Below are 27,949 nucleotides of genomic sequence, written 5' to 3'. Positions count from 1 at the left end.
GCGCCCCGTCCCGCCGGCGGCCGCGAGACCAGAGCGAGCGAGCCAGCGAGCGAACGGCCGCGGCCCGGTGAGCCCCGGGCGCAACCCAGCGCGGCCGCCCAGCCCCACTCCAGAGACCAGGCGAGCACAGTGCCTGTGGGCCAAACCGAGCGCAGCGCCCCGAAGCCGAGCGCGCGCTGTCGCCCGCGCCCCGCGCCGGGGAATGCGCCCTCGGCGCGCCGGCCAGGGGGCGCCCGCAGCCCACCCGGGGGGAGGCGGCCCCGAGCGCCCCTGAGCCTTCCCATGGCCCGGGATGGGGTCCGGGGCCTCGACTGCTGACGCGCCCGAAGCCAGTAGACCCCGTTAAGCCGGGGCCGCGGCGCCGACCCCGGCTCAGGCACAGCGGCGAGAGGGCGCGGGCAGGGCCATGGCCCCGGGGGGCCGCTAGCGCGGACCGGCCCAACCGGGAGCCTCTCTGCTGCCGCCGCCGCCGCCACTCGGGAGCCCAGGCCCCGCCGCCGTGGAAGAGGTGAGTGCGGCGGGAACCGGGATGGAGCGGGCAGGCGGCCCGGCCACCCCGCGATCCCTCTGGGCCCCGCGGCACTGCAACTCTGCGGAAGTGTCTGGGGCGCGGGGCTCGGAGAGGCAGGGGGCTTCCCGCGGACGGGAGGACGACAGGACTAGAGTGGGCGCTGTACCTGTGCGGGCTGCCCGGACCCTCAACATCGAAGCGACGTGGAGATGTGTGAAGGATGTGGCCTGCGGGGTCACCAGTGTGCAAAGCAACTTTTTCTCCGAGAGGTTCTGGGTGGGTGGGTGCTCCCATACGCCTCCTTGCTGCTGTAGCTGGAGGCCTGATGCCCCTTCCCCTGGCTGAGCTCTCCCACTAACGCCTCAGGCAGCTCTCTTCCCTAGTAGGTACCCCTGCCCTGTCTCACTGTTGGAATCTGGGGATCGTCCGCTGCAAGGGAAGCGCTACCCTGGCAGCCCCCTCGTGGAGGGTCTCCAAGATCAGCCCGGGCAGGACGGCCAGCCCCAAGGCTTTTCTCCCAGCCCTGTGCCAGCCCCCTGACCCAGCCGCTAGTCCGTGTCTGCCTTCCAGCAGGGCATTTTGCTTGGATTAGGGGCTCTGCTGTATGTGGGTAGTAAGTGACCTGGGAGAGCCTGCAGTCAAGCCCCCCCATCCACCCCATTCTGGTCAGGCTGGGGCCCAAGTGGTGGAGTGGGTAGGGGAGAGGAGCTTGGTGGACTTTCCTAGAGCAGGTGGGACCAGAGAGTGTCAAGGTGGCCCAGGAGGGCTCGGCTGGAGCTAGGGCTGCAGGCCTGCCTGGATAAATAACTTCTGATTCTTGAGATAACTGTGTTATGAACACCAGCCCATGAACACCTGGGGGAGGTGGGGTGTGAACCTAAAGCGCTAATGTGTCGGCTCTGGAGATTGGGGGTTCTTGTCCTCATCAATTCATCCAGATTGTCTCCCAGAAGCCCCTGTTCTAATTGCAGAGATAGAGAAACTGCACCCAGAGGTTGGTAGGCTCATACCAGTCCCGGGGGTTGGATAGAGATGGAGCCTTTTTCCAGGCTGCCCAGGGAGTGTGCCCGGACCCTTGGGGTAAGGTGTCCTGGAGGGTGAGGACACTGGGCATGCTTCCCCCACCGCTGCTGCCCCTCAGTTCTGAAGGAGCCAGGCCCGGAAGGGAAGTGCGGGGGTTGGGGAGAGGAGGGAACCCAGCCTCAGCCCCCTGCTGCTCTAAGCATACCTTGAGGGGAAGATGGAGCCAAGCCCAGGTGACCTTGACTAGGAAACTCTGACCACGAAAGAGGGGTTTTCAACATCAGCTGTGCTGGGGTGTCTCTGCTTTCTGGTCCATAGGCTGTTGGGGGAGGGGGAAGCCAAGGAGTCAGGAAGGAGCTCTGGCCTGCTGGAGGGGGGTGTCGGAGGAGCTAGATGGGGGGTGGGGTACTGTTAATAATTTTTCCATCATGTTCCCCCCGCAGCCTTTCCATCCAGTTCTCAGCTCGCAGGAGCCGACCGTCCTTCCCTGAGGCAGGCTGTCCAACCCCCACCCGTGCCCCCCACCCGCCCAATCCCAAGAAGTCTGGATCAGGCTGGACAATGTGACCTCCCAGCCCCCTGCTCCGCCCCCAGGTGCCTCCGGACCCCTTCGTCTGGCTGCCCCTCCCTGCACCCCTTGCCAGCCCCAGCTCCTCGGTTCTTTGTTCGAACGTCTCTCCTCCGTCCCTCCCTCTCTCCTCCCTTTCTCCTCCTCCCTCCCGCCTGCCTCCCTCCCTTGCTCCCTCCCGCCAGCCTTCTTTCCTTCCTTCTCTGCTCTCCTCCTGGTGGGCTCCCAGGTGGCGGTGGCTGTTCCTTCTCTGTCCACCCACCTGGGCTGGACCCAACTGCTCCAGGGGCTACTCTGGGACTGGGGCTGAGTGGACTGCATCCAGGGACTGGCAGGGGAGAAACAACTGTGGAAATGCCTGCCCCATCCCTATCTCTGTCTTCCTCTTCCTCCTCCTCCTTCCTTCTCCTCCTCTCCTGTATCCCCCAAGCTGCCAAAGAGGGGGCCTAGACTTGGGCCTGAGGCCCCAACAGATTTGAACATCCCCTGTTAACCCCTTTAAAAGGCCAAAGCATTGTGGGAGGTCCCTATAGGGGCCCAGTGGAGCAGGGCCCTCCAGGTTCCTGGACTCCTTGGGAGGACTCCCAACACTGTCCTTGGTGACCCTGACCTTGTCACCATGGAAATGGATGTAGGAGAAATGAGGTCACAGGGAGGAGGGGAGGCGAGTCACCCCAGCCCCCTGATACCTAGGATCAAAGCTCTCCAAGGGACTCAGCCTGCATCTAGCCCTCCCCGAGAGAGCTAGAATAGCGAGAGAGCTAGAATAGCGTCTCCCCACTTCCTTGAGCCCCACCCCACTAGCAGGTCGAGTTCTTGAACAAACATATATGTGTGTATATATATATATATGCTTGTAAGGACTAGTGCAGGCATGTAAGTTTGGATGTGTGTATATCCACAGCTGTTAGAGGGGGCCTCCCAGGTGCACCTGAAGGTGCCGGTAGCTGCACAGCCCTTTCTCCCACACCACCCCCCACAATCAGGGCCTGCCATTCAGTCAGCTTCAGCTTTGTGCCCCAGCGGACAGGGGGCGTGGCGGGTTCTGATTCTCCCCTCCCTCAGCCAGCCTCCCTAGCACCTGTGATGGGAGGTTTTGATGGAACCTGAGAGGTACCCCGGAGAGGGTGTGCCCACAGAGAGCACCACATGGGGAATGGGTCAGGCTGCTTGAGGCTGCACTTCCTGTCTGAGGAATCACCAGTGGTTTGTTGGCAGAAGAGGCAAGGGCTCAGGGGAGGTGGGTCCCAGGAGGACATTGGGGTCTGTCGAGTGAGACTGGACAGTCCTAATGTGGAGCCTTGCCTCAGTGGATGCCAGCCAGGGCAGGGGATTAACAGATCACAATACCCCTCAGCCTCCCCTCCCCACCCCAGAGTCCTAGAAATGGGCCTAGGGTCCCTGTCTCCCATGGGAGAAGGAAATAGACCTGGCAGTTCTGGGGGGTGGGGCTCACACTGTCATTGTTGCCCCCACCCACAGTGCATCTGGGTGGGGGGGGGGGTGTTGGGAAGTTGGCGCTGATTTTCGCCGGGAGGGAGCAATATGTTCTGACAACTGGTGCTGGGCTGCGTTTACCCAACAGCCAGCCTGCCTGGGGAGACAATATTTGAAAAACATTGTGTGGAAACTTGGGCCTGCTGGAGGTTTGTATCAGAGCTCTGCACTGAGGGGACACTGAGGCTGGCTCAGACCCTGCCCCTGGCCTGGTGGCCACCCTCGCTCCCCTTCTTTGGTCTCTGTAGGCAGAGTTGGAAATTTCGTGGGCAGGAAGTCCTTCTGTATGTCTGACCTGGATCCCTCCTGCTGTGATTTCAGTAGAAGTAGGCCCTGCTGTTCTTTGCCTTTCCTGTTCTGGCTGCTGTCTCTCTCTAGGCCATCTATGTGTTTCTCACTTATCCTCCGCTCTCTTCTGCTCCCAGCTCTAATCATCAGGCTCAGGTTTCCCTTTACTGAGAGGAGAGATTTGGCTGGAGCCTGCAGGATTGGACCCGTCTCTTCCCCCATTCCCTGAAGTGGGAGAGGAAGGAACAGCCCATTTGGTTGGGAGGTGGATGCATGGAAACTGGAGAAGGATGTAAGATCACCTCCTTGAGCTGAGCCCTGTGAACGGAAGTCTGGAAGCTGTGGTTGGGGAAGGGTTTGAGTGTCCACTGGCCCCTGTTAGCCCTGTTGACCCTAGACTGCACCCAGTTGCTTGGTCTTCAGACCCATTGTTAGGGACAGGAAAGTATATGAGATTTTCACGTTATGGTATTCATGGCCCCAGGCTGAGGATGTGAGCACAGAGGTACCTATCACCCTAGTTGTTCAGATAGGGAAACTGAGGTACCTTTGGCAGAATTACACAAGAAAATGTTGGTCCGACAGAATACCTTGCTCTGCCTCACATATCTCAACCTTGTTCCTCCTCCCAGGTGCATAGACAGCTGCCTGACTCCTGGGCCGTAGGCCCCTTCCACAATGCCTGTCGCTGGTCTCCTCCTTTGGGCTTCCCTGCTCACTGGGGCCTGGCCAGCTGCCCCCACCCAGGACTACCTCCCAGCCATGCCCCGGATCCGGCTCTCATATAAAGGTAAGAGGCTCCCTTGCAGTTCCCTCGCATCCCCCTGTCCAGAGCATTTTGTCCTGTTTCAAAGGAGAGAGAGGAGAGGTCAGAGCAAGAAAGAACAAATTGTACAGCCACATGGGTCACACTGGGTGGTTTGTAGGGGTTGGGGGAGGTGGTGACTTTCTGGGAAAAGCTAGAGACTGGACTGCTTAGACATTTAGAGAAGGGCCATGAGTCTGGGCCGCTTCTAGAGCCAGAATGCATGGCCTCTGGGCTCGAGTCTGCAGGGTGTCTGTCCATGTGATAACTGGGGGAGACAGAGGCGTCACATCTTTCAGACTTGTGCTTGCAGAAGCCCTTCCCTGCCACTGGTCCTGCCCTGCCTGATCGATCAGACGGTCGGACAGACGATGAGGCCTCCAAAAGCTAGAGGAGCAGGATCTGCTCCTCTGGGGTGTGGGTGTTTGAGGAACCATCCTAGGGGTCTCTAGGTAGGAGGGGCTTCTAAGAATTGGGGAGGGGGCTCTTGTGTTGTGACTGGAGGAGTCTAGGGCCCGTGGTGAGTTCAGGGATAACACGTGCTGTTGTGACAGGCCCGAGATCCCCAGTGAGCACTTTGCCTGAAATCACCGGAAGGTTTTTGGGCTTTCCTGGTGGCTCAGCCATAAAGAATCCACCTACAATGCAGGAACCGCAGGAGATGCAGGTTTGATCCCTGGGTTGGGAAGATCCCCTGGAGGAGGACATGGCAACCCACTCCAGTATTCTTGCCTGGAGAATCCTGTGGACCAAGGAGCATGGCGGACTACAGTCCATAGGGTCTTAAAGAGTCAGACACAACTGAAGCAACTTAGCACGCACGCACACAGTGAAAGGTTTTAATGATGAGTTGGGGTCTGCAGAGTGAGATGCTGGTCCAGCTCCATCACCTTTGCAGCTAACCAGCTAGGCTGGTGAATACATGTGGCCCACATCCTCAGACATACCAGTGGCTCACTCAGTAGCCACTAACTCAAAGACATGATCTAAAGAGTCTACCCTTGGCCTGAGAAAAGAGACAGAGACTATGCCTGGGGGACCTGGGGTCACTGCTGAGTTTTCAGCCTCTGCCCTCCTCTGACCCAGAGTGACCTTATTCAGCTGCTTGTCCTGGGTGGGGCCAACTCAGCCCTGGCTGACCAGATTTCCAGGTACCCTTACTAGGGTGAGAGGCTGGGTCAGCCTTTCCTTCCTCAGGCTTGATGAGGCCCAGCCCCTCCTCACCATGTTCCCATGTCCCCTGGAAGAACCCCTCTCTTGGCCTCCATATCATTCCTGCAACTTGATGGGGGGTGTAGGGAGTGAATTTCTGAGAGTGCGCCTAGGGAGGGAGGAGTCCTACGCAGGGCCTGAGAAATGGACAAAAGAAACAACCCCTCTCCTAGGCCTGGGAAGGTGAGATATTCATTCCACTGATACTGCTACCATTCCCTGGTGGAAGTTCTCAGAGCATATTAATAAATACTGAAGGGGTCCCATCCCCCTCTTATTCCCTTCCCAACCCAGGGTGCTGGCAGGAAGAATAGAACACCCCCCTACCGCCCACAACAGGGGCTGGGAGGATGACTTGGTTTCCAGACCCTTGGAATCCTGGAGCCCAGACATCCACTCTGGGTGTTTGTCATCATCTTGGAGATCCATGAGAGGAAGTAGAAGGCACGAGACAGAGGGAGGGTCTCTGGATGCTCCTTTTAAACCTTCTTGGACCTGCAGGGGCAAAGGGACAGAAGATTTTGTTCCTGTTTTCCAGAGAGAGAAACTGAGGCTCAGATGAGGGCAGGGCCAAGGTCAGGCAGGAGGCAAAGGCGAGGCCAGAAATAGAACCCTGGTGTCCTGGTGTCCCGGTCTTGCCGACGCCTGACGCTCACATCAGTCAGGTCGATTCCCTCTCAATTAGCTCTGCAGCCGACACCCACACTGACTAAAAGCCCAGCTCGCTGGCAGCCAGCCTGTGGCACTGACTGTTGTGGCAGCCTGGGGCGGGGCTGGAGGCTGCCTGGGGCCACCCCATCCCTGGGCCTCTGTGCCTTTGCACAAGCAGGTTTCTCTGTCCTGAATGACCTTTCCGTCTCCCACGTGGTCTCCTGTCCTGCTTTTATGCGTGGATGCCACTTACAGTAGACACTTGAGTCCCTGCCATGTGCCAGGCCCTGTGCTGAGTCGTACTTGGGGCTGTGCAGTGAACAGGGTGGGGTGCTCCCAGACAGAGTGTCTGAAAAGACAGTGGACACCCAGTTGGCCCATGCCTCCTGGGAGCCTAGCACTTACTGTGCACCAGGCCCCAGGCACCCTTCTCCCCTGTCATGTTGGATGGTCTCAGCCAGGAGATATCTATGGCGCGGCCCTCGGTGGTGGGTAGGCCCTCAGTGAGCATTTGTGGAGTGAGAATGGAGACCGACATCTACGAAACCTGGGGGTCCTGGCCTGGCTGTTTCTAAGGCTGGAGGGACTGCCTCCTGTTGCATATACCCAAGGGGCACAGGGAGGGGTGCTGTTAGGAGCCCTGACGGTCACAGCAGCTCCATGCCTCAGCTTCTCCATCTGTGGATAGATGAAAGCAGCTGGCCTACCAGGCCTCGGGAATTTGGCCTAGTCATATCCCCTCCCCTCCTTGGGCAGTTGAGAGATGCTAGTTCCAGCCCAGTCAGCCGAGACCCTCTAATAAGCCAGAGGTGTTGGTGTGAGGGGGGCCACGCTGCCCAGGGCAGATAAAGGAACAAAGGCAGGAACTGGGCCAGGCTTGGGCTTGCTGCCTGCCCATCAGCCTGGGCGCCCCAGCCAGGCCGAAAGCCTGGAGAGGGTGTAAGGAGAAGGGGCCCAGGCGGAGTGGGAGAAATCCTATGGCCCATCTCCTATCCTGTCCCACCAGAAGCACAGCCAGGGTCATGCGGAAATGAGGGTCAAGTGGGGAAGGTTTTCCAGAGCAGGAGAGGCATTCTTTGAGTGCTCATGGATGCTTAGAACTAGTGACCTGGCCATCAGGACCTTCTTTTTTCTATCCATCCTTGCCTGGGGCTGGAGTCCTCTTAACCCCAGAGTCACTGGCCAAGTCTGGGAGGAAAAAATACCCTCCTTCCCCCACCCTGAGACTGTCCAAGCCCTGGGGTACCACCTCCCACTGCAGAGGGAGGTATGAAGGCCCTGCCAGCTCCTTTGTTCAGCGTAGGGAATGTTTACTTTTTCCCAGGAAGCCACCCCCAACAAGACACAGCTCCTGCCTGGACTGGCTTTGGCCAGGACTTGAGGTCAAGAGGTGTTTGGAGAGGGAAAGAGATCTTGTGATGACATGAGGTGGCCAGGCTACTGAGAAACTGAGGCAGGAGCCGGGAGATGGAGTGGAAGGTCACCTTGCCAGGGGAGGTCAGGAAAGATGAAAATAATAGAAATCACAGTAGGTACCCGTGATGATAACCAAGTGGTAGTCCCATCAAGGCCTGGGGAGGAGGGCTGCCTGGGTTTCCTGTGAAGAATCAGACCCAGAGGCTTTCCCGGGTCACTCAGGAGCCAGACTCAGATGGAACGTGGCTCCGCCTGATGCCCGAGCCTGTCCCAAGACTAGGCTGGAGGGCAGGCTGGTGAGGCAGGCCCAGCCATCTCCCACGAGCTTGGTCTAAGCCTCGAGGACCCTGCAGTGCCGCCCATAGCCTGTCCAGGCTTACTTCCCAAGGAAAGTGTTGAGTTTGCACTGGGCAGGCTTCTTATGCTCTCTCCCGCTGGAGAAACAGCATCTGGGTTTGCTCCTTTCCTATGAATCCAGCTGTCCGTCACCCCAGCCCCTCCACTGATCAGAGTCCCCTGGGAAGCTGTCTCCCTTCAGAGAAGGAAAAACAGAGTCCAGGAGAGGAAAGAGCTCCGACGTCCAGAGCAGCCCTGGGGTTCAGCCTTCTCAGACTGGGCATATCTGGCTTGCCCGGCGGGAAGGACATTCTGTAGGTGGCGGGTGAACAGGTGGGTGCTGGTCACTGCCCCCCAGCCCACATCAGCCCAGCCTCTGAGTCTTTGGGGTAAATGGCCCAGAAGAGGGCCACCACTTACATCATGTGTGTGTGGCTGAACGAGAGTCGCCTGGCCTCCTTATTAGGAAATGAAGAGATTGGAGGTTAGGAAGGGTCACAGTCCGTTTACTTCACCCAAGGGAGAGTGAGTATGGGGTGAATACAGACTGAAGTGGAAGAGTCTCTAGCAAGCTTCGTCTTAGCTGCCCTGACTGAGCATGGGTTGGGGCAGGCCTAGGGAGCTTAAGGACCCTCCCTTGCCCCCTCGGGGCTCCCTGGCCAGCCAAGCAGGCTTAGAGCTTGAGATTGAAAGGGAAGGGTGAGAAGGAGCTTGGAGGCCAGGAGTGGCACCAGAAAGCTGGGTAGATGGCTTTGACAATTACAGTGAAACTTGGCGATCACAAACTGGGGAGGGCTGAGTATTCCAGGATGAGCCAGACAAGGGAGGAAGGAAACCCAAAGCACGAACTTGAGCCCAGATCCCTGCATCTGGTACCTCAGTTTTCCTGGAAATGAGAGCTACCCCCTCTCCCGAGATGGACCTTCAAAGCAGCCGCTTGGGGAGTTGGGAGGTCCTGGCGGGGCTGGTTGGCTGTCCCTCAGCCGGCCACGGATCGCCGTCAGAGAGAGCGGGGCAGGTCCTTGTGCTTGCCGAGAACCTGCCCGAGGCCCCGCCGGGGTCAGCCAGGCCAGGGCTGAGGGCCTCAGCTGTGGTCCTTCCAGGTCCCGCCAAGCTTCAGATGGGACCGCCACTGGCTGGGCCTCCGTAGCACAGGCCTTGTCTCTGGGTGCCTGGCACGATGCCTGCCCCTCCCTCCCTGGCTCCAGCTTCTCTTGGCACGGAGTGAGGAGCTGGTGCATGCTCAAGGAATAAATCATGTTCCTTGGCAGCCCCCGCTGCTTCGTAATCGTAAAGAATTTAAAGAGAAACCACCAAGATAAAAATCTCATCCTGGCCCATAAAGGCATCTTTTACCCTGTGGCTTGAGAGGCAGCGGCCTCAGAGTGGGCTCCTGGCTGTCTGCACCTGTGTATGCGCACCTCCAACTCCGTGACCCCTCCAGAGGTGGTGGGGGGTTCAGAGGGATGTCTCCAGAGCTGTGGGTACTTGACTCCTGACAACTAGGAGACCTCCAGCTCCTCCCCCAGGTCAGGCAGAGCAGGACACTTACATTTGGTTGAATGCAGAGGTGATGCTGTGCTGGTTGAGAGGGCTGGCCTGGAAGGCAGACAGAGCCCATCCTACCTTCTCAGCTGTGTGATCTCAGATGGGTAGCCTAAGCTTTCCCACCTCTGGTTTCTCCATGTAAGGTGAGGATGGCAGTGGTCCCGTGGAAGCAGCATCCAGAAGTCTCAAGCTGCCCAGCTTGCATCCTGGCCGAGGGTAGACCTTACGTACTGAAGTCCCTCTGTGTCCTGTTGCCTCATCTGTAAAATGGGGATAAAAAATGATGCTGACCTCATTGTGTTTAGAGTATTAACTTTGTGTACACCGTTGTGGCTCTGGTGAAAGGAAGTCTCAGAAACTAGGAGCTACTCTGAGGTTGGCAGACAGGTGAGGGCTAGTCCTGGGGATGTCCAAGAAGTCTGCAGCGCCTCACCTCTCCCTGTAGATTTCTAACCTGTGGTGAAGCAGACGGTGTCTGGAAAAGGCTGCAAAAGACGCCCTGAGCCCTGTGGGTGGAGTGGGGTCAGGAGGAGGAGGACTTCTGCTGTGAGCATCTGGACAGGCATTTTGGAGGAAGCTGTATCTCCAACAGGGGAAGGGAGATTTCTGGAAGAACAGAAGCAGAGGCGGTGTGTGTGGTGCAGCACTTGGGGAAAGGGCAAGATGCTAGATGGGGCTCGCTCTCGGTGGTAAGACATAGAGTTTGCATTTTCTCCCTTTTGGGTTTGGTTTTTAAGCTCTTTATTTCATGGTAGAGGTACCACATACATACTGGGGGAAAGACAGTGCATTTGGGGAGGGGATGCCCTGGGGGGCGTCTCTCCGGAGATGGGTGCCACAGTCTGGTTTATGCCCATCGTGGTGCCCATGATCAGCTGCAGTGACCCCACCCCCACCCCCACCCTGAGCACTGTTCTGGCTCTTACAGCTTGTGCTTGGGGTGACCAGACCTGGACTGCTTACTTGGGCATCTACACAACTGGGCCGAGAGCATGTTTGCTTGGCCTGACCTGGCGCTGTCCTGGGAATCTGAGCCCCGCCCCAAGAGAGCCCTTGGAGCTTTGGAGAAGCAGAGAAGATTCCTGCTGCATTTTTCTTAGAAATAGCAAGAGGGCCTTTGCCAGAGGCCTGGATGCCAGAAGGCTCCGATCTGAATCCAAAGCCCAGCTCACGTGGGTGCCTGAGCTTGGCAGGCCTGCAGGCCCTCGCCCCCCCTCCCAGCTTGCCGAGCAGCCCCAGGGAGAGGGTGGAGGCCTCCTGGGCTCCAGACCCTGATCACTGATCCTGACCCGGCAAAGAATGGGGTCTGGGCGGTGGCTGCTGGCCTAGGTTCCAGGAGGCCGGCCCGTGGCCGGTGGGAGGCCCAGCTAGGCTGACTTGTGGTGTTCCCACTGGGGCTGCTGGCAAGTATTGCCCATTTGCCGCATCTCTGCAGGGCAGGAACAGTCCCAAAGTAACAGCCGGCTCCAGGGACCAGGAGGCCTTTGGGGCAAAAGGCTTTGGCTTCTCCCCCCTCCCCCTAGTCTTCTTCCTTCCTTTCTGCCTCCCGGTCCCCTCTTGCCTCCATCTCCTCCGTCACCACCATGACCCCTGCTTGGCTTCCTACCCGGACATGCTCTTTCCTCTCAGGTCTCTGCACCCGGCCAAGAACCTTGTTTCTTCCCATTTAGGGCTCCGTGCTGATGCCCTCATTTCCTTCCAGAAGCAGAGTCCACTGTGTGGACCTGCTGGTCAGCCCGTGTGGGTGGCTCCAGTCGGTCTTACACTATAACTGCAGAGCGGCTGCTAGAGCGTGGGGGCCTCGTGGGCTCCTGCAGCAATCGGGATAGAATGGGTGGCACTCCGGGCTCCTCTATGCTCTCATTTTGCTCAGCACTCTCCAAGTCCCAGCACCAGGCCTGTGTAGAGTACTCGCTGCCTTTCTGGACGGGTGAGCAGCTGAGTCCTGCTGGACTCCTGACACAGCCTCACCGTATGCCCCAGAGCTGACCCTAAGCACACAGCTGCCTGTGTGATGATGCCTCAGTTTCCCCACCTGAATACTAGGGAGGGAGCTAAGATGGTCTGGGGCACCCTGGGAATCTCTCGGTGGGTGACATGAATGGGGCTGCAGGGACGGACTCCAGGAGTCTGAAAAGGGCAGAGATGAGGGCGGGGCCCAGGGCAGGAGGAAGGTCTTGACACCCACCAGCCTGTTGGTCTCATCCTGGCCTGTCCGTCTGGTTGATTTATCAGAGTAAATGAGCCATGGAGAGTTTGTTGTCTTTTGCAGTCACAGAAGGGAGGAGGAGGTGGAGTAAGGAGCGAGGGGCTTCCGGGCCAGGTCTGGAATGTGGGAGGAGGGGTGGGCCCCCAGGCCTGAGGAACTGAAGGCTCTGATCCACTCTCTCCACCTGAGAAAGGGGTGGGTGCCACCCTCCCCTCAGGACCCGCCCCCTCTTCCCACCCGCTTCCCACTTCTTGGGGGCACATTCCAGTGTGAGCTGCTTGCCTGGCTCAGGCCCTCTCCTTCCACCCCAGGCTTGGGGGCTACCCTGCTCCTTCAAGCCTGCCTCCTTGACCACACTGTGTCTTTTCCAAGCTGGGCTAGAGCTCTGAACTTTGCCTGGCCCACAAATGCCAAAGGTGTCCTCCTAGGCACACCATTCCGGTCCAGGCAGGAGGTCCTGGCCGCTGGAACCACCAGCCCAGACCTAGAACAATCAGGCACCATGTGGCCCCGGGGCCGGGCAGGGTTCAGTGGAGGCACCTAGATGGAGGGCCCCCTACCAGCTAGGACACAGTGGTTGAAAGTCATTGGACATCCTTCTCGGGGAGATGTGTAGAACCAACCTCTGCTCTCCTCCTGTGTGTGCCAGGGAGTGACCTTGCTGCCGCTTCCCACCTGGTTTTTCCTGGGTTGGGATGAGATGTGCCCCCAGCCTGTCTTCTCTTGGGCGGGGCAGGTGGGCGCTGGGGCAGAACGGGCGTGGGAACAGCACGCCTGGGCCTGCCGGGCCCCAGCCTCCAGCCCTTTGCCCCCAAAATGAGAGGGGAGCCCGCAGCAGAGTTTAGCCCAGCTGGACTGCTCCAGCTTGGTGTTTACCGAACAGCTGCAATGTTTACAGTAGCTCTTGAGAAGGGGCCCCTTGTTCTAGAGGATTTCCTATCCTGAGGGTCCCATCAAGGTCTGATCTTACCACCTCCCCATATCCCTGGGATAGGCATGTCAGGGAGCCAGGGACTACAAACATCTCCACCCTCTCCAGGGCTCGGCCACTGTCTTGGTGCCTGTCCCTCCGCCGTCCACTCTGGCCTTGGGTCCTTCTCCCCTGGAGAAGCTGACGTTCCCAGGAAGTGGCAGCTCTAAGTGGTGAAATACGGTAACAGGGTCCCCAGTTCAGACTTTTAAATTAAATTCAATCAGAGCCGTTATTGAATATAAACACGCGGAGTCATTTACATGTTAATTATGTTGAATGGACTACGAGGCCATAATTAGTTGCTAATTGGGTGAGAGCTGCTGTAATTGGTTTTGTTGGCACTGACCTGGCTCACCTGCCTGGGGGGAAGAGGGGCGAGTATGGATGGCTCCTAGGGAGGCCTGTGGGTCTGTGCTCTGGACAGCCTGATTCAGAGATGGGATTGGAGAGGAAAGAGTTTGATGGGCTTGGGGCCAGAGGAACCTAGAGCCTGCCCCCCATCCCCCAGGGAGCAGACAGCTTAAGCCCCAGGCAAACCCCTGGGTCTGGCTTCTAGGGGTTCCCATCTAAAACATCCCGAGGGGTGGCGGAGGGAAGGGACTGGGGGAGTCAGCCCCTGAATCAAAGGTGACGGCCTCCCCTGCTCAGCCCCATGTGGGACCTGGACCTGAATAAATGGTAAGTACCTAGGAGACAATTAGCACGAGGCACATGTCACCCTGGTGTATCCCTGCAGATGTCGGGACCCTGGCATTGAGGTATGTGGGAGGTGGGGTGCTGAGCAGGGAGAAAGGTGCCTGCAAAGGCTTTAGGGCTGCCCTGCCCCCCGCTCGGCCTGGCTGGAGCTCCGGGGTTGCAAGGCTGTGGCCAGGGGCTGAGGCCTTCCGGCTGGCCGCTCATTAAAAGAGGATTAGGCCGGGAGCCAGGGGGCCAGCCCAGCCCCTGGGCCTTCCTCTGGGGCCCCTCACAGCTTGGGGGAGTGATGAAGGGGCTGGGGGCCACCCCTGCCCAGCGCCCACGAGGGTGTCCAGGAGGGACCCTGCCCCTCCTGCTCCTGCTCCCATCTCCTTGTCCACCTCGGTTTCCTTTCTCAGAAGGACCAGAGGATAGAGTCCTGACAGACACCCTGGCGCACCCCTGCCCCTCACCCTCTGCCTCATTTCTCTTCATCTTAGGAATTAGGGCTGCCCCAGCCCACATGAAGTCAGAGGTCAGGGCTGGGCTGCCAGGACCTGTCTATCAGCTCGAAGTACCCATGCACAGCCCCAGAGGTGACACTGTCAGTCAAGGCCTGCTGCTTTGTAGGGCTGTAACCAAGGGGGCGGGGTACCCATCTCTGCTCCAAGACCCCCCTCTTGCAGCAGCCCCTGCCTCACTGGCGACAGACCTGGTGTCCTAGAGACGGGCAGCAGGGGTCAGGGGCCGCCCACTCGGGGTCTGTGGGTGAGGGCTGCAGACACGCCCCGTCAGCACTGTCCTCGCCCACCTCCTCCTTTCAAATGAGGCACCAAGTGCTTCCCAGAGAGGAGGAAACAGAGACCCCCCAGGATTAGGCTCCTGTACGCTGAGAAAGTTCCTGCCCCTGGACCTTTGCCAGGCCGTTCTGGGCCAGGACCCCAAGTGTCTAATGGCCATGGGAGACTGTCAAGACTGGGAGCGGCTGCGGAAATGAGGTGGCCTATGCCAGAAAAGTCTCTTCCTTCCCGATGACGGGAAAAGCCTTCCCGGATATTGCCCCACCCGGCTTGTGCCCAGCCTGCAATAGTGCCTGGGGGTGGGGAACTCGTCCCTGGAGCATCACCCAGGCACACCACCCTCTCCCCAAAATGAGAGCTCATCCAGATTTGAATCCCTGGCACCTGGAGAGCCTTGGATTGGGCTGGTTGTGCCCTGGCCCCTCCGTCTGTATCTTCCTGGGGTTGCGGCAGTGGGGTGACACTCCCGCTATCAGAACTGGGCCTGGAACAAGTGGAGCAGAGGTAGGGACTGGCCTGAGGACGTGAGCAGCCTGGGTCCATGTCAGCTCCCCCTTGTACACCCATGCGTGCTCAGGCCCCCAGGTACCCTGGGCCCAAGTCCCTGCCCCTCACTGGAGCTGGCAGCCCTAGGTTCTAGGCCTGCTGATGCTGCAGGTGTCAGAACAGTATGCCCAGGACTACTCAGCCACCACCTGCCTTCAGCTGGGCTTCTCGGAGGAGTGAAGAAGACCCCCTGTTCTTTCACTCTGTGGCAGAGGGGAGGTGGGGACAGGATACCAGTTTCAGTCCTTGCCTGGTGACCTAAGGTGAGCACCACTCTCCCCTGGGCCTCAGTCTTCCTGTCTGGAGCTGGGGCTGCAGGGCTGTCACAGGGACCCTTGTTGTAATTCTTTACTACAATCTGGCATGCAGGAAATGAGCACTAAGTGACCCCAACCGGGCTCCTGAAGCCCATGCCAGGGGCCCATGGCAGGGCCAAAGGTTCCTGGCCCCTGGCCCGTCCCTTCCCTACTCTATACAGCCTTATGGGGGATCCCCACACCTGCCTGTTTCCACAGTGACCAAAACATCACACCCTGTGACAACAGAGCCATTGACGCCATATCCCGTGGCCACTGGGAGGGGTCCCAAAGGTCCTGAGTCATGTGCCCTGTCAGTGGAGGACGAGTCACCTTCCGGCCCTGGCCCTCCCAGCAGGCAGTCCCCACCACCACCAGGATGAGCTCTGCCAGGGCTGGCCCCTCCTTCAGTCCAAAAGGCCGTGGGCCTGGGCGGGAATCCCATGCTCTGCGCACTCCGATGTGTCACTTTCCTGCTCTGCCTGTCATCTGTAAACTGGATGCTGTGAGCACAGGGCTTCGCTCCTGATAGATACAGGATGACTAAGTGAGAGGCTCCCTCCATTCCCACCTCTCCCCCCAGGGCAGGGACCCGGAGGGTTGTGAGGGAGGGTGTCAGGTCAAGGCGAGCCTCCTGCTCCTCCTGTAGGCCTGTTTCCTCATCTGCTGAATGGCCTTCTCCTCTGTCCTCGCAGCACTTTGAACTTGAGAGGGGGATTTGGAAAACTTGGGGGCTCCTGGCACTGTAGAATGGGAGGGCTGAGATTATAGGGGCCCACAGGGCTGGGCAGGGATGTAGGGATTATAGCCAGTTGCATCCCTGGGGCTAGATATTTGAAACTCCCCCCTACCCTAGATCCCTGTGTCTGAAGGTGCCCACTTGAGCCTCGCCTCCCTTCCCCCTGTTGCCCCCCAAATGCCCCCTAGCCCAGCAGGATGGGTAAGGGCACCGTCAAGGCCATGCCCCCAGCCAGGGTATAAATAAACCCTGGCGGGCTGTCCCAGCCTGGGGGGGCTCTGCTGGCAGCCCCACTTCCTCTCTGGCCACTTCCTGGCCCTGGGGGTGGGGGAGTGTTTACTTTCCTGTTGTCACGATGGCTGGGTGGCCAGGCAGGGGACTCCGAGTGGCCCAACAACAGGTGCAGGACAGGTGCCCAGGCTGCCCTGCCCAGGACTTCAGAGGCACCGCCGACGAGGCCGGAGCCAGGCAGGGATCGGCCCTTTGATCCCTTGGCGTCCCTGCGTCCCCGCGGTGGGCCAAGGTCATCACCTGTATTCTCTTGCCGTAGTCAGGGCTGGGCAGGGCACAGCCTCAGACGTGGCCTCCGGGTCTGCTGTGGGAGTCCCCTGGCTCCCGGCCCACCTCACACGCCCATATCAGCACATCCTGAAGCTCCCGTTCAGAGCTGCTCTCAGGCTCAGCCTCTCCAGCTCCCTTCCCAGCTCCCCAGAGCACAGCGGGGGGTCAGGGTCAGCCAGGCCAGTCAGAGACAGCTGCCCCAGTAGAAGGTGGCCTGGGCTAATGGGAGGGAGCCCCCTGCTGTTCCACCTTGAGGAGGACCTCAGATCCCAGCTCTTCCCCCCGCTCCAGGTCTCTCCTCGGTTGCCCCACCTGTGAAATGGGTCACCAGCTGTGGGCAGGGAGAATGCATGTTTGATCTCCCTTGGTGGGTGCCTCATGTGGTGTAGGACCGATATGTACATGTGTGTGTACCTGGGCCGGGTATATACATGCATACTGTTGGTTCTGCGTGCTGCCGTCTCAAGTCTCCTGTGCTGGTGAATATCCATCACCCTGGTTACAATCAGTCCTCTCTGGTGAAGCTGAAAATTGCTGGGGGTGGGTGGAGGAGGGGCCTGCCACAGGGACCCCTCGGAACTCCCTCTCCCAGAGGAGGAAGGTTCTTAAGTTTCCTGGAATCCGCTGTCATTGGCCTATCACTAGCCAAGTTCCCTCCTAACTTTCATCCTCAGAAAGGAGGGCTTTCCCCCAGCAGCCTGTGGGTCAGAGGGCCACACGGAAGGGAAGCTGAGGACTCAGATGGACGCTGCTCCCAGCCTCCAGGGATGCTGCAGCCCTAGAGGGCGGGCCTCTTTCCTGGGAAGGACTTCCTGGCTGGTTCCAGGAAGTGGCCTGAGGGTTCCACCATCAGCAACCCCATGGGGTCCGGGGGAAGCCCAAGCTCTCTTGGGCAGTTTGCTTCCAGCAAGGCTTTCTGATGTCCTGGCTAATCTGCTTCCGACAAGGTGGGGACCTTGTGTGTGCCCACTTTGCCCCCTGCCTTGTTGGCAGCTGGGGTGAGGACAGGGTGCCCTGGCTCTGTGCCAGCGTCTCCGGGCTTCCCTTGATGCACCTGCCTCCACCCCCACACCCCTGCTCATTAACCCTTTTAGGCCCCTGTGGGAAGCTGGCTCCACCCTGAGCGTGGGAGCATTAACCCTCACCTGAGCAGAGCCTTTGATGCCATCACGTGCCCTGACCCGCGCCCACTGTGCTTTCACTGGGACCTGGAGACTGGCTGGGCTGCCGATGAATCAGGGCCCCAGCTTTGGGTGTGGCCCCTTCCCTGGCTTGCCCACCTGTCATCCCACTTTCTCCTCCTAGAATGTCAGGGACTCAAGAGGTTACCAAGTAGGCTCTGCAGGGGAAGCGGAGGCTGAGATGACTGTGGGGCGGGACTGCTGCTTCTGTCGAGGGGGATGGCTGGCTGGCCTCCGGGTGCCCTGACTGCTGCCCTGCCCTCCACCCGCAGAGCTTAAGGCCACAGGCACCGCCCACCTCTTCAACTTCCTTCTCAACACAAGCGACTACCGAATCCTGTTCAAGGACGAGGACCATGACCGCATGTATGTGGGCAGCAAGGACTACGTGCTGTCCCTGGACCTGCATGACATCAACCGCGAGCCCCTCATTGTAAGGGCCAGGCCAGATGTGGGGCAGGGGAATGTGGGGGGATGTGGGCCCCCAGGGTGGGGGCCCCCGCCGGCAGGCCCTCTGATCCCCCTCTCTGGCAGATCCACTGGGCAGCCACCCCACAGCGCATTGAAGAGTGCGTGCTCTCAGGCAAGGATGGCAACGTGAGTGCAGTGGGGTCCACGGGTGGGCTGGGGTGGGGAGGGCAGGGGGCACGGGGACCCCAGGAAGGCATGGAGCCCGGCAGGCATCTGGGCATCTCCTTGGCTTTCTCTCCGGCCCCAGGGTGAGTGCGGGAACTTTGTCAGGCTCATCCAGCCCTGGAACCGAACACACCTGTACGTGTGTGGCACTGGAGCCTACAACCCCGTGTGTGCCTATGTAAACCGTGGCCGCCGTGCAGAGGTAAGCCCCGCCCCGCCCCAGGCCCGAGGCCGCCCTCACTGGGAGCTGCCTTCCAGGGTTCTCACGGGAGCACGGGCCTGAGCCCCAGCCCTGCCACCTCCTGGCCCTGTGACCATGGGTGAGTGATGTCTTCCACCTCTCAGAGCCTCCGTTTCCGCACCTGAAAACGGGGCTCATAGCTGCCTTTCTCACAGGTTGGTGTGAGGAGGCGGCAGTGAGCTGATGCTCTCAGAGCGCTTAGCACTGTGCCTGGCGTGTAGTAAGCGCTCACTCCATACCTGGCAGCAGTTCTCTTGGCTTTGCCTGTGGACGGTGCCCCTGCAGCCAACCCAGAGGGCCTGGCAGGGGCCTCAGTGTTAGGAGGCTGGACGCCGGGGCCAGCTTCTGCCCCACGGCCTGGGGGAGAGCTGCCCCTTCCTCAGCTCTGCCCGCCTGCTTCTACCCCACTCCATTTCCATGTGGGCGTGCGTGTGAGCTGGTGTGACCTTGTAGAGTATGTGTGAGAGCGACTGGACCAAAGGGGCATGGGTGTATGCAGGTGTGCCCCAGCTGTGTGGACGTGTCCTCACGGCAGTGCATGTGTGAACCCAGGGGGCCCAGTGTGCCTGTGTGTGTCCCTGGTGTGTGTGGTGTGAGAGGCTGGCAGCCCAAGCCCGCTCCCCCAGCCCCTGCCACCCCTGGCTCTAACCTGTGTTCCTCGTCTTCTCAGGCCACGCCCTGGACCCAGATGCAGGTGGTCAGAGGCCGAGGCAGCAGAGCCACCGATGGCGCCCTCTACCCGACGCCCACAGCCCCACGCCAGGTGGGCCTCATCCCTCCAGGCCCTTGCCAGGCAGTACTGCCTCAGAACCGAACTCACCCCGGGCCTGGCCTTCCAGCCAGGAACCCGTACCCCAGGCCAGCCTCCCCAGGGTCTTCTGTCTACCTGTGTGCCCCCTCCCACCCCTTTCCCTGCAGTGCCCTCAGGCTCTGAAGGCATTCCCAGTTGGACTCGTGTCAGCCTCAGTGTGACAAGAAATCATGAAGTCACCAGTTGGGGAAGACAGGAGCCCTGGGGACAGCCAGAACACCCTCAGAACACGTGTGTAGACATGTGTGAGCACACACCAACATATGCGTGGGCACACGTAGGGCACTCTCCAGCCCACACCTTACTCAGCACCTAGTGCAGGAATATGGCGCGTGTGTTCAGCCTGACGTAGCTCTCAGGGGTCGGTGCCCTAGGCCTGCCCTGGGGCATGCGTTAATGCAGGTATCCTGCACAGCCCCCTGCCCGGGGTGGGAGGGGCAGAACTGTGTTTCTACTAGACTTGACCTGGGACAAGGCTGGGCTGGGGGGCACTGGGGGGAGGGGGCACTGGGGGCCGGGGCTGGAGGGGCCGGGGCTGGGCAGGGGCGGGCAGGGGGGCAGGGGCTGCCGGTGAGTGACAGAGCAAGTGGTCACTTGAGCTGGTGCGTCTGTGGCAGGGAGTGCTGAAAGGTGGGATCGCTCAGACTGTGTGTGTGTGTGTGCCCAGGGTGTGAACAGTGGGTTCCGTGTGTTGGCTGTGGCGCGTGCCAAGCTTTGTGTGCAGCCCCGTGTGTGTGCAGAGTGGAACTGGAAGCAGGCCTGTGTGCACCTTCCCATCACCATCCCTGCCCGCTGCTGCGCCTTCTTCCTGCCTCTTGCCTGTCTCTTCTCCCTCCCTTAACCTCGTGAGCTTGTCCTGGTCCCAGGGCCTCTACCAGCCTGCCTCCTAGCATCTGCAGGGATGGGTGGGAGGTCTGGGGGGCTTTGTGAATTCCACGTGGTCCGGGCTAGACCCCTCAACTCCCAGCTCCCCACAGAGATGTGTGGGGCTGGGGGCTCTGCTGAGGGGCAGGGAAAAAGCCCTGCTCTATTAGTCTGTCCCAAGGACCACAGGTAGAGCGCGAAACCCGGCAGCACAATAACCTCAGAGCCCTCGGGCCTGGTGGGACCTGATGGCAAAGGGCAGGACCCCAGGCCCTTGGCCAGTCCCCCTGCCCTGGTTGGGTCAGCAGCCCTCCTGTGGCCTGAGACTGGCAGCCACAGCTCAGAGAGGTGTGCCTCTGTGGCCCACTGGGGGGCCCTGGGCAGAGTCTCCCTGAACCAGCTGGCACGGAGGGGCTGAAGCCCCCATAAGCCCACCCCATCCCCCTCTCATGGTCCCCAAAGCAGCGTCCTCTGAGACCTGTGATGCCCAGGTCTTATCTGAGACCTGGACCAGGAAACAACTTCTCGGGAACCCACAGCACGACCGTGCCCTGGGAGACCTGGCCAGATGGAGTTAAAACCCAGTGAGATCTGGGGAGGGAAGCAGGGTGGCTTCAGGGTTCCCCTGGGGGCTCACTGTCACCCTGGGAGCCCGGTGACCCTCACCTTCCCTGGCTGTGGGACAGCCTGGACGACGCTGCGCCCCTCTCTGCCCTACAGGATTACGTCTTCTACCTGGAGCCTGAGAAGCTCGAGTCAGGAAAGGGCAAGTGTCCCTACGACCCCAAGCTGGACACAGCCTCAGCCCTCATCAGTGAGTGCCCTCACCCCACCCCGGTTCTGTGGCCTAAAGGTGTGACCTCTGCCTCTGGCGCAGGGAGCATGGCGCCAACACTTATACCAGGGAAGAGACCGTGAGATCGCCGTGTCTGAAACCCGCCCCCCGCATTGTGGCCTCTCTTGGCAAGGGGAAGGGTACAGACCAGACCCCAGTAGCTGAGGGGCAGAGACGAGGTGGCATGAGCCTGCATCCAGCCCCTTGGATAGTGGGGTGGAGATAGGCTCGGGAGGCCAGATTCTACCCTGAAATCCACATTGGGGTCCATGTGAAGGTCAAAGCCCTCCAGACTGCAGCCTTCCTAGGAAAAGACAAGCAGGGTCTGCACTGAGGCCTATAGGAGGGCTGGTCCCAGAGTGTGCCTTAGATCGTCTGGGAGACCAGGGGAGGCCCACGAGGCAGCGCCAATGGAGGGTGTTGGCCCAGAGACTGACTGGGAGAGTTGGTTTCTGGTCTGGCCAGGTGTCTGGGGGAGTTGGGAGAAGGTTCTCTGAGGAGTCCTGCCTGGGGCCTCAGGAGCAGCTGCGGCCCCCTAGCCCCAGGTCGGGCAAGCCGCGTGCTGACCCAGGTCCCTGCACTCGGCCTGTTTTCCGGCTGCCCAGCAAGTCTGCCTCTCAGCAGCTGCTGGGCCGTGTGCCACCTCCAAGCCTGGGAAAGGCGGTGGGTGGGCTTTATCTTCCCCCATCTTGGTGAGAAGGTCTCCTAGCTGGATGGCAGGATCCAGACCAGGGAGTCCGATGGGGGAAGACCAGACCTGCTGGGAAAACCTTAGAGGAGCAGCTTGGAGTGGTGGGCTGGAGCCAGCGCACTTGTCAGATTTTCTGTTAAATGTTCAGGTATTTTGTGGAGCAGCTATTAAACACAGATATTATTAAAAAGTCAATTATATAAGCTTACAATTAAATTACTGTCAAGACAAAAGTGAAGATACTCCAAACACATTACTTCCTAATTATTTTACTACATTTTATTATTATCTATATTCTTGAGATTATTTACATCTTCTGTGAATATCCGTGAGAGATACTGTCCACTGGTTTGAGTAGCTCTTCCCCACTCTGCTCGGTGACTCCGGGTAATAGCTTGAAATCAGCCATGGTGGGAGCATTTACTCCACAAATATCGGCTCTGGCTGCAACCAATCCCAGTCCTCCCAGAACCAGTCGTCAAAACAGTCCCCAGCGCCCCACTGGTGGCATGACCACCCGGGAGAACCTGAGTGGGGGAGACGGGCCCCTGCCCCGGAGGTCACCTGAGCTGTGCACTGTCCCCCTGACTCACTGGCCCACCTGCAGACGAGGAGCTCTATGCAGGCGTGTACATCGACTTCATGGGCACGGACGCAGCCATCTTCCGCACCCTTGGCAAGCAGACGGCCATGCGCACAGATCAGTACAACTCTCGGTGGCTCAATGGTGAGAACAGCCCGCAACAGCTCCAGTGGGCAGCATGTCTGGGGTGCTGCACGGTGACCCTAAGGCAACACTCATGGAAAATCTGGGGGCCCTTGACTGGCTAGGGCAAGGGTGGTTTCTTATCCTGGGTTAAGGGAAGGGTTGGGGGTGTTCCTACACCTGACCTGGGCAAGAAGCCTTGTCTGAGGAGGGCCCTGCCTGCCGACTCCTGCCCGCCTGCAGACCCTTCTTTCATCCACGCCGAGCTCATCCCTGACAGCGCCGAGCGCAACGATGACAAGCTCTACTTCTTCTTCCGTGAGCGGTCCATAGAGGCGCCGCAGAGCCCTGCTGTGTACGCCCGCATTGGGCGGATCTGCCTGGTACGAAGCCCCTTTGCTGCCCCCTGCCCAGGCCCGGTCCTGGCTCTTGTCAGCCCAGCTTTGGCGGGGTCTTGGGGGTGAGCGAGCTGATCTGACTCAGCGCCTGCCCCCCCAGAATGATGACGGCGGCCACTGCTGCCTGGTCAACAAGTGGAGCACGTTCCTGAAGGCGAGGCTGGTCTGCTCTGTGCCAGGCGAGGATGGCATCGAGACCCACTTCGACGAGCTCCGTGAGCACCCGGGCGGGGGCCAGTGGCCACTGCAGGGGAGGGCGGCCAGATGGGTGGTCAGGAAAGCGTGGTGTGCTGCCTCCCTGGAGTGGGCAGGGCTCTGGGGTATGCTCCCAGCCCCCTCTCTTTCTATCCCCAGAGGATGTTTTTGTCCAGCAGACCCAGGATGTGAGGAACCCAGTCATCTATGCTGTCTTCACCTCCTCAGGGTGAGGCTGGGGCCAGGGCCTGCAGTAGCAGGGGGTGGCAATTTGAGGGGCTATGACTTGTGGAGAACCCCATCCTGGTGGGGAGCTGTGGGCAAAGGCAGGCTGGGGAGGGGCCCTGGGCCAAGGGTCTGGCCACCCGCAGCAGCAGCCTGCCCTGCCCGCAGCTCTGTGTTCCGAGGCTCTGCCGTGTGTGTCTACTCCATGGCTGACATCCGCATGGTCTTCAACGGGCCCTTTGCCCACAAGGAGGGCCCCAACTACCAGTGGATGCCCTTCTCAGGGAAGATGCCCTACCCACGGCCCGGCACGGTGAGGACCCCGCTCAGCCCGCCTTTCCCTCTCCTCTCTTTCTCCGAGACCTCTGCTGGGTCAGGCCCTTTGCAGACGTGGGCCCCACCGTTGTGACACTCACAGCCAAGTGGCAGGCGGGGGGGAAGGGTGGACCACACACACGTATAAACTCCCCATTCACCCGCTATAAAGTTGAAGTTAAAAAGAAAACTCCACCGTTTACAAACAGTGTCAGGCTGTGAAAGAAGCCAGCTAGGATCCTGAAACAGAGACGGTGACTGGGTGTGGCAGGGTGCACCCTCTGGGGGCAGGGGCAGGGGTTGTTTGGGAGCTAAACATTGTGGGGGAGGTCTTCAAGGCAGGCTGGAGGTGGGATGGGCAGGAGCCCCAGCAGGGAGGAGACCCACCTGATCTTGCTGTGACGGGGCCACCGAAGGAGTGGACGCAGGAACACGTCATGATCTGATCACATGGCTAGGCTGGGGCAGGAGCTCCCGCTGAGCAGGGGGTGGAGTGGGGGGGCGGGGGGTCGGGGGGTCTGGAAGAGCAGTCAGAGGAAGCAGACAAGTGGGTGGGGATGAGGACCTGGAAAGGCCACGGTCAGCTCTGCCAGATGGCTGCCACAAGATCACGGCACGTGAGCTGGGGAGATGGCCATGGGACCTGGCTGGGTGAGACCTTGGGACCTCAGCTGGAGCAGGACCTGCAGAGAGGTTGGGTGAAGGGCAGAAGCCCAGATGGGGGGCAGCTCTGAGAAGTGGAGCAGGGGGAGAGAGCAGGTGGGCACAGACAGGGGAGACCTCTTCTGGAGCGAATGGGCCCGGCGGGCCCTGGGGGGACTGGGCCTGACTCTCATCACCTGCCTGCAGTGCCCTGGCGGAACCTTCACGCCGTCCATGAAGTCGACCAAGGACTACCCTGATGAAGTCATCAACTTCATGCGCAGCCACCCGCTCATGTACCAGGCCATCTACCCTCTGCAGCGGCGGCCCCTGGTGGTCCGCACAGGCACTCCTTATCGTCTCACCACTGTGGCCGTGGACCAGGTGGACGCAGCCGACGGGCGCTATGAGGTGCTTTTCCTGGGCACAGGTACCCACTGCTGCTCCCGGCCCCTCCCACGCTGGGCCCGCCGGGTGGAGGGTGCTGACCCACAGGGCTGGGCCCTGACCTCCTGGGGGGTTGCTACAAGGTTGACCGTGTCACCCCTGCCGCCTCCTTCAGCCCATGGAGCGCTCTATCACCAGGATGACTGAGAATGAGGGTGGGGAAACCCCATTCCCATCCTCATCCATGGTGGCCGGGAGAACAGGGACCCAGGGTGCCTGCGGACCCATGTTTGGGCAGGAAGAGGGACGACAGAAGCAGGCACTTCTAGGACACCCGGGTCCAAGTACGCACATGCTCTCGTGTACACGTGCAGACCGCGTTCACCGCTGTCCCAGTAGTTCTCAACCCAGGGGAACGCATCCTGCATCCTGTTCTCAGCTTCCCAAACGAGGGTCTGGGTGCAGAGGGGCAGACTCTAGCCGTGGCGCCCTCCTTATGCAGGGCCAGCCCCCTTAGGCCTCTTGCCCTCATCTGGGGGCTGCTCTTCCACCTTGGCACAGAGCACGCCCACTCCACTGCCCCTGGGGGTCTGGGCCCTGGTGGGGGAAGGGGCTGAGGCTGGTGCCCCTTTCCCAGCACCCTCAGCCCCGCTGAGGCCCTGCCCGGCCCGTTCCAGACCGCGGGACAGTGCAGAAGGTCATCGTGCTGCCTAAGGACGACCAGGAGATGGAGGAGCTCATGCTAGAGGAGGTGGAGGTCTTCAAGGTGGGTGTGACACCACCCGGGCCTGTTGCGCTCACCACAGCCACCCTCGGTGCCACCTCCTGACCTCAGACCTCCAGGTCAGGACAGGAAGGGGGGTCCCCAGGGTCTCACGCTAATGCCTGTTTTCTTCTAGGACCCAGCGCCTGTTAAGACCATGACCATCTCTTCCAAGAGGGTGAGTTTAGGCAAGGTGGGCTGGGAGTGGGCATGGAGCCCGCCTCCCCTTGGGGTCAAGCCTGTAAAGAGAGATGGGGGATACTGAGGCACCTAACGGGAAGGGGAGGAGCCCAGCTCAGCTGGTTCCTAAAGAAGGCTGGCTGCCAGGAGGGAACTGACAAGCCCCTACCCCTACCCACAGCAACAACTGTATGTGGCCTCAGCCGTGGGTGTCACACAGCTGAGCCTGCACCGCTGCCAGGCATATGGGGCCGCCTGTGCCGACTGCTGCCTCGCCCGGGACCCCTACTGCGCCTGGGATGGCCAAGCCTGTTCCCGCTACACAGCATCCTCTAAGAGGTGCGGACCCTGAGATCTTGGGAATTCTGACCGAAAGGCTCTGTCCTGGGGGTCTAGAGATGGATGTGATATTGCCCTGGGGGTCTCTGTGGGTGAGGCATTCTAGCCTGGAGTTTTGGGGTTCTAGAGACCTGGTGGTGGGAAGTGCGGGGGATAAGCTTTCTTGAGAATACTTCTTTAGGAGCTATCTTCATCCAGGCGGAGCCGCCGGCAGGATGTCCGGCACGGGAACCCCATCAGGCAGTGCCGTGGGTTCAATTCCAACGGTGAGTGTGCTGTGTCTTATTACCACCATGTGGCCCGCAGAGCTGCTCATGGGGCCCGCTCTGCACAGACCACCCATGGTCCACGGAGGTGAGGGGTTTTGGAGAAGGGATGTCCCTGGCCACCCACTCCAGGAGTGGGTGCCTGCGGGCACAGCCCTGCCTGTGTGTGTGGGTGTGTGTGGCTGTGTGTGCCCCTTGCCAGCCTGCGGCCTGCCCAGAGGTGGAGCTGCTCTCATGTGGCGCCCTCTTGCTGTGCAGCCAATAAGAACGCCGTGGAGTCTGTGCAGTATGGTGTGGCCGGGAGCACAGCCTTCCTTGAGTGCCAGCCCCGCTCGCCCCAGGCTACCGTGAAGTGGCTGTTCCAGCGAGATCCCAGTGACCGGCGCCGCGAGGTGACTTCCTGTGCCCCACGGTCCTTGCCGAGGATGAGGGTGTCCCTCATACAGTAGAAATTCCACATGGGTGAAGCGTGGTATAGGAACCAAGAGTAGGGCAGAACTCATTCTAAGAAAGTCCTTCCAAGCACCCTTGAAATCATTTGGGTGAATCCGGTTATATGGAAACTCTGTGGGGTTTCCATGTTACATGGAAACTGTTGGTAGGCATGCCTTTTTATGTGAGAGTTCCATGTGTGTCCTTGATTGGCAGTGTACCTCACTGTATGGAACTGTCATGTGGATGAGTTCCAGCATCTGGAAATTCTATCGGGTAGCCCTCCTATTATGGAAATAGCTTCTAGGCAATCCCTTCTTAAACGGAAATTCTAGGAGGGTGCCCCAACATCTGTTTATTCTCATTAAAAAGAAATTGTATGTATGCTCCAGAATTCTCTCATTGTACAGACTCCCCTTACGGTCATTCCTCCGGAAATGGCAGTGTGTCTTATTCAGATGTCATATGGACACTTCCTGTGGGTTTTTCTTGCTCCATGGAAATTCCAGATGGGTGTCCCTCCACGGGGTGGCCACAAAGGTGGTCTGATCTGGTGGGGACAGCAGGGTGGTCCTGCAGTCCCTGAGTTCCACCCCCTGCCCCTGCAGATCCACGCGGATGACCACTTCCTGCGCACTGAACAGGGCTTGCTGCTTCGTGCCCTGCAGTCTGGCGATAGCGGCCTCTACTCCTGTACAGCCACAGAGAACAACTTCAAGCACGTCATCACACGGGTGCAGCTGCATGTCCTGGGCCGGGAAGACATCCGTACGGCCCTCTTCCCACCGCCAGCTGCGAGCATTCCACCGCCAGCTGCGAGCATTCCACCGCCCCCGGGCACCGGCCCCCCCAAGCCCCGTTACCAAGAGCTGGCCCAGCTGCTGGCCCAGCCAGAAGTGGGCCTCATCCACCAGTACTGCCAGGGCTACTGGCGCCACGTGCCCCCCAGTCCCAGGGAGGCCCCAGGGGCACCCAGGCCTCCTAAACCCCAGGACCAGAAAAAACCCCGGAACCGCCGCCACCACCCGCCGGACACATGAGGCCTGCTGTCTGAGCCCTGCAATGGGCCAGCCTCTAGCCCTTGTTCCTTTTAATATAAAAGATATATATATATATATATATATAAAATATCTATATTCTATATACACCCTGCCCCTGCAAAGACAGTATTTATTGGTGGGTTGTAAA

General features: G+C 59.8%; 1 protein-coding gene across 4 annotated transcripts; it reads left to right on the top strand.

Moving 5' to 3' along the window:
* SEMA3F (semaphorin 3F) lies at positions 1-27,908 on the top strand. Of its 4 annotated transcripts, XM_069562581.1 has the most exons (20): positions 1-508; positions 1,978-2,128; positions 4,520-4,677; positions 18,108-18,268; positions 18,370-18,432; positions 18,554-18,673; positions 19,383-19,475; positions 21,108-21,201; positions 22,521-22,640; positions 22,863-23,002; positions 23,118-23,232; positions 23,372-23,441; positions 23,606-23,750; positions 24,602-24,824; positions 25,459-25,547; positions 25,681-25,722; positions 25,906-26,063; positions 26,262-26,329; positions 26,588-26,721; positions 27,370-27,908. In XM_069562581.1, the coding sequence occupies exons 3-20, from the start codon at positions 4,566-4,568 to the stop codon at positions 27,799-27,801; spliced, it is 2,379 nt and encodes a 792-aa protein (XP_069418682.1). In that variant the 5' UTR covers positions 1-508; positions 1,978-2,128; positions 4,520-4,565; the 3' UTR covers positions 27,802-27,908. The 4 variants fall into 4 exon arrangements, with proteins under 4 accessions (XP_069418682.1, XP_069418681.1, XP_069418684.1 ...); XM_069562580.1 differs by lacking the exon at positions 1,978-2,128 and having other exon boundaries at positions 23-508; XM_069562583.1 differs by lacking the exons at positions 1,978-2,128; positions 19,383-19,475 and having other exon boundaries at positions 23-508.
* The last annotated feature ends 41 nt before the right edge of the window (positions 27,909-27,949 follow it).

Source organism: Ovis canadensis, chromosome 19 (genome assembly GCF_042477335.2).
Source record: "Ovis canadensis isolate MfBH-ARS-UI-01 breed Bighorn chromosome 19, ARS-UI_OviCan_v2, whole genome shotgun sequence".
Taxonomy (NCBI): Eukaryota; Metazoa; Chordata; class Mammalia; order Artiodactyla; family Bovidae; genus Ovis; species Ovis canadensis.
This window is presented reverse-complemented; position numbering and strand designations above follow the sequence as displayed.

What these genes read in the sequence shown, in the direction of transcription:
- SEMA3F (XM_069562581.1), top strand. Translation starts at nt 4,566, where the DNA reads ATGCCTGTCGCTGGTCTCCTCCTTTGGGCTTCCCTGCTCACTGGGGCC. An exon ending in GATCCGGCTCTCATATAAAG is followed by an intron (nt 4,678 to 18,107) that starts GTAAGAGGCTCC and finishes CTCCACCCGCAG; the next exon opens with AGCTTAAGGCCACAGGCACC. An exon ending in TCTCAGGCAAGGATGGCAAC is followed by an intron (nt 18,433 to 18,553) that starts GTGAGTGCAGTG and finishes CTCCGGCCCCAG; the next exon opens with GGTGAGTGCGGGAACTTTGT.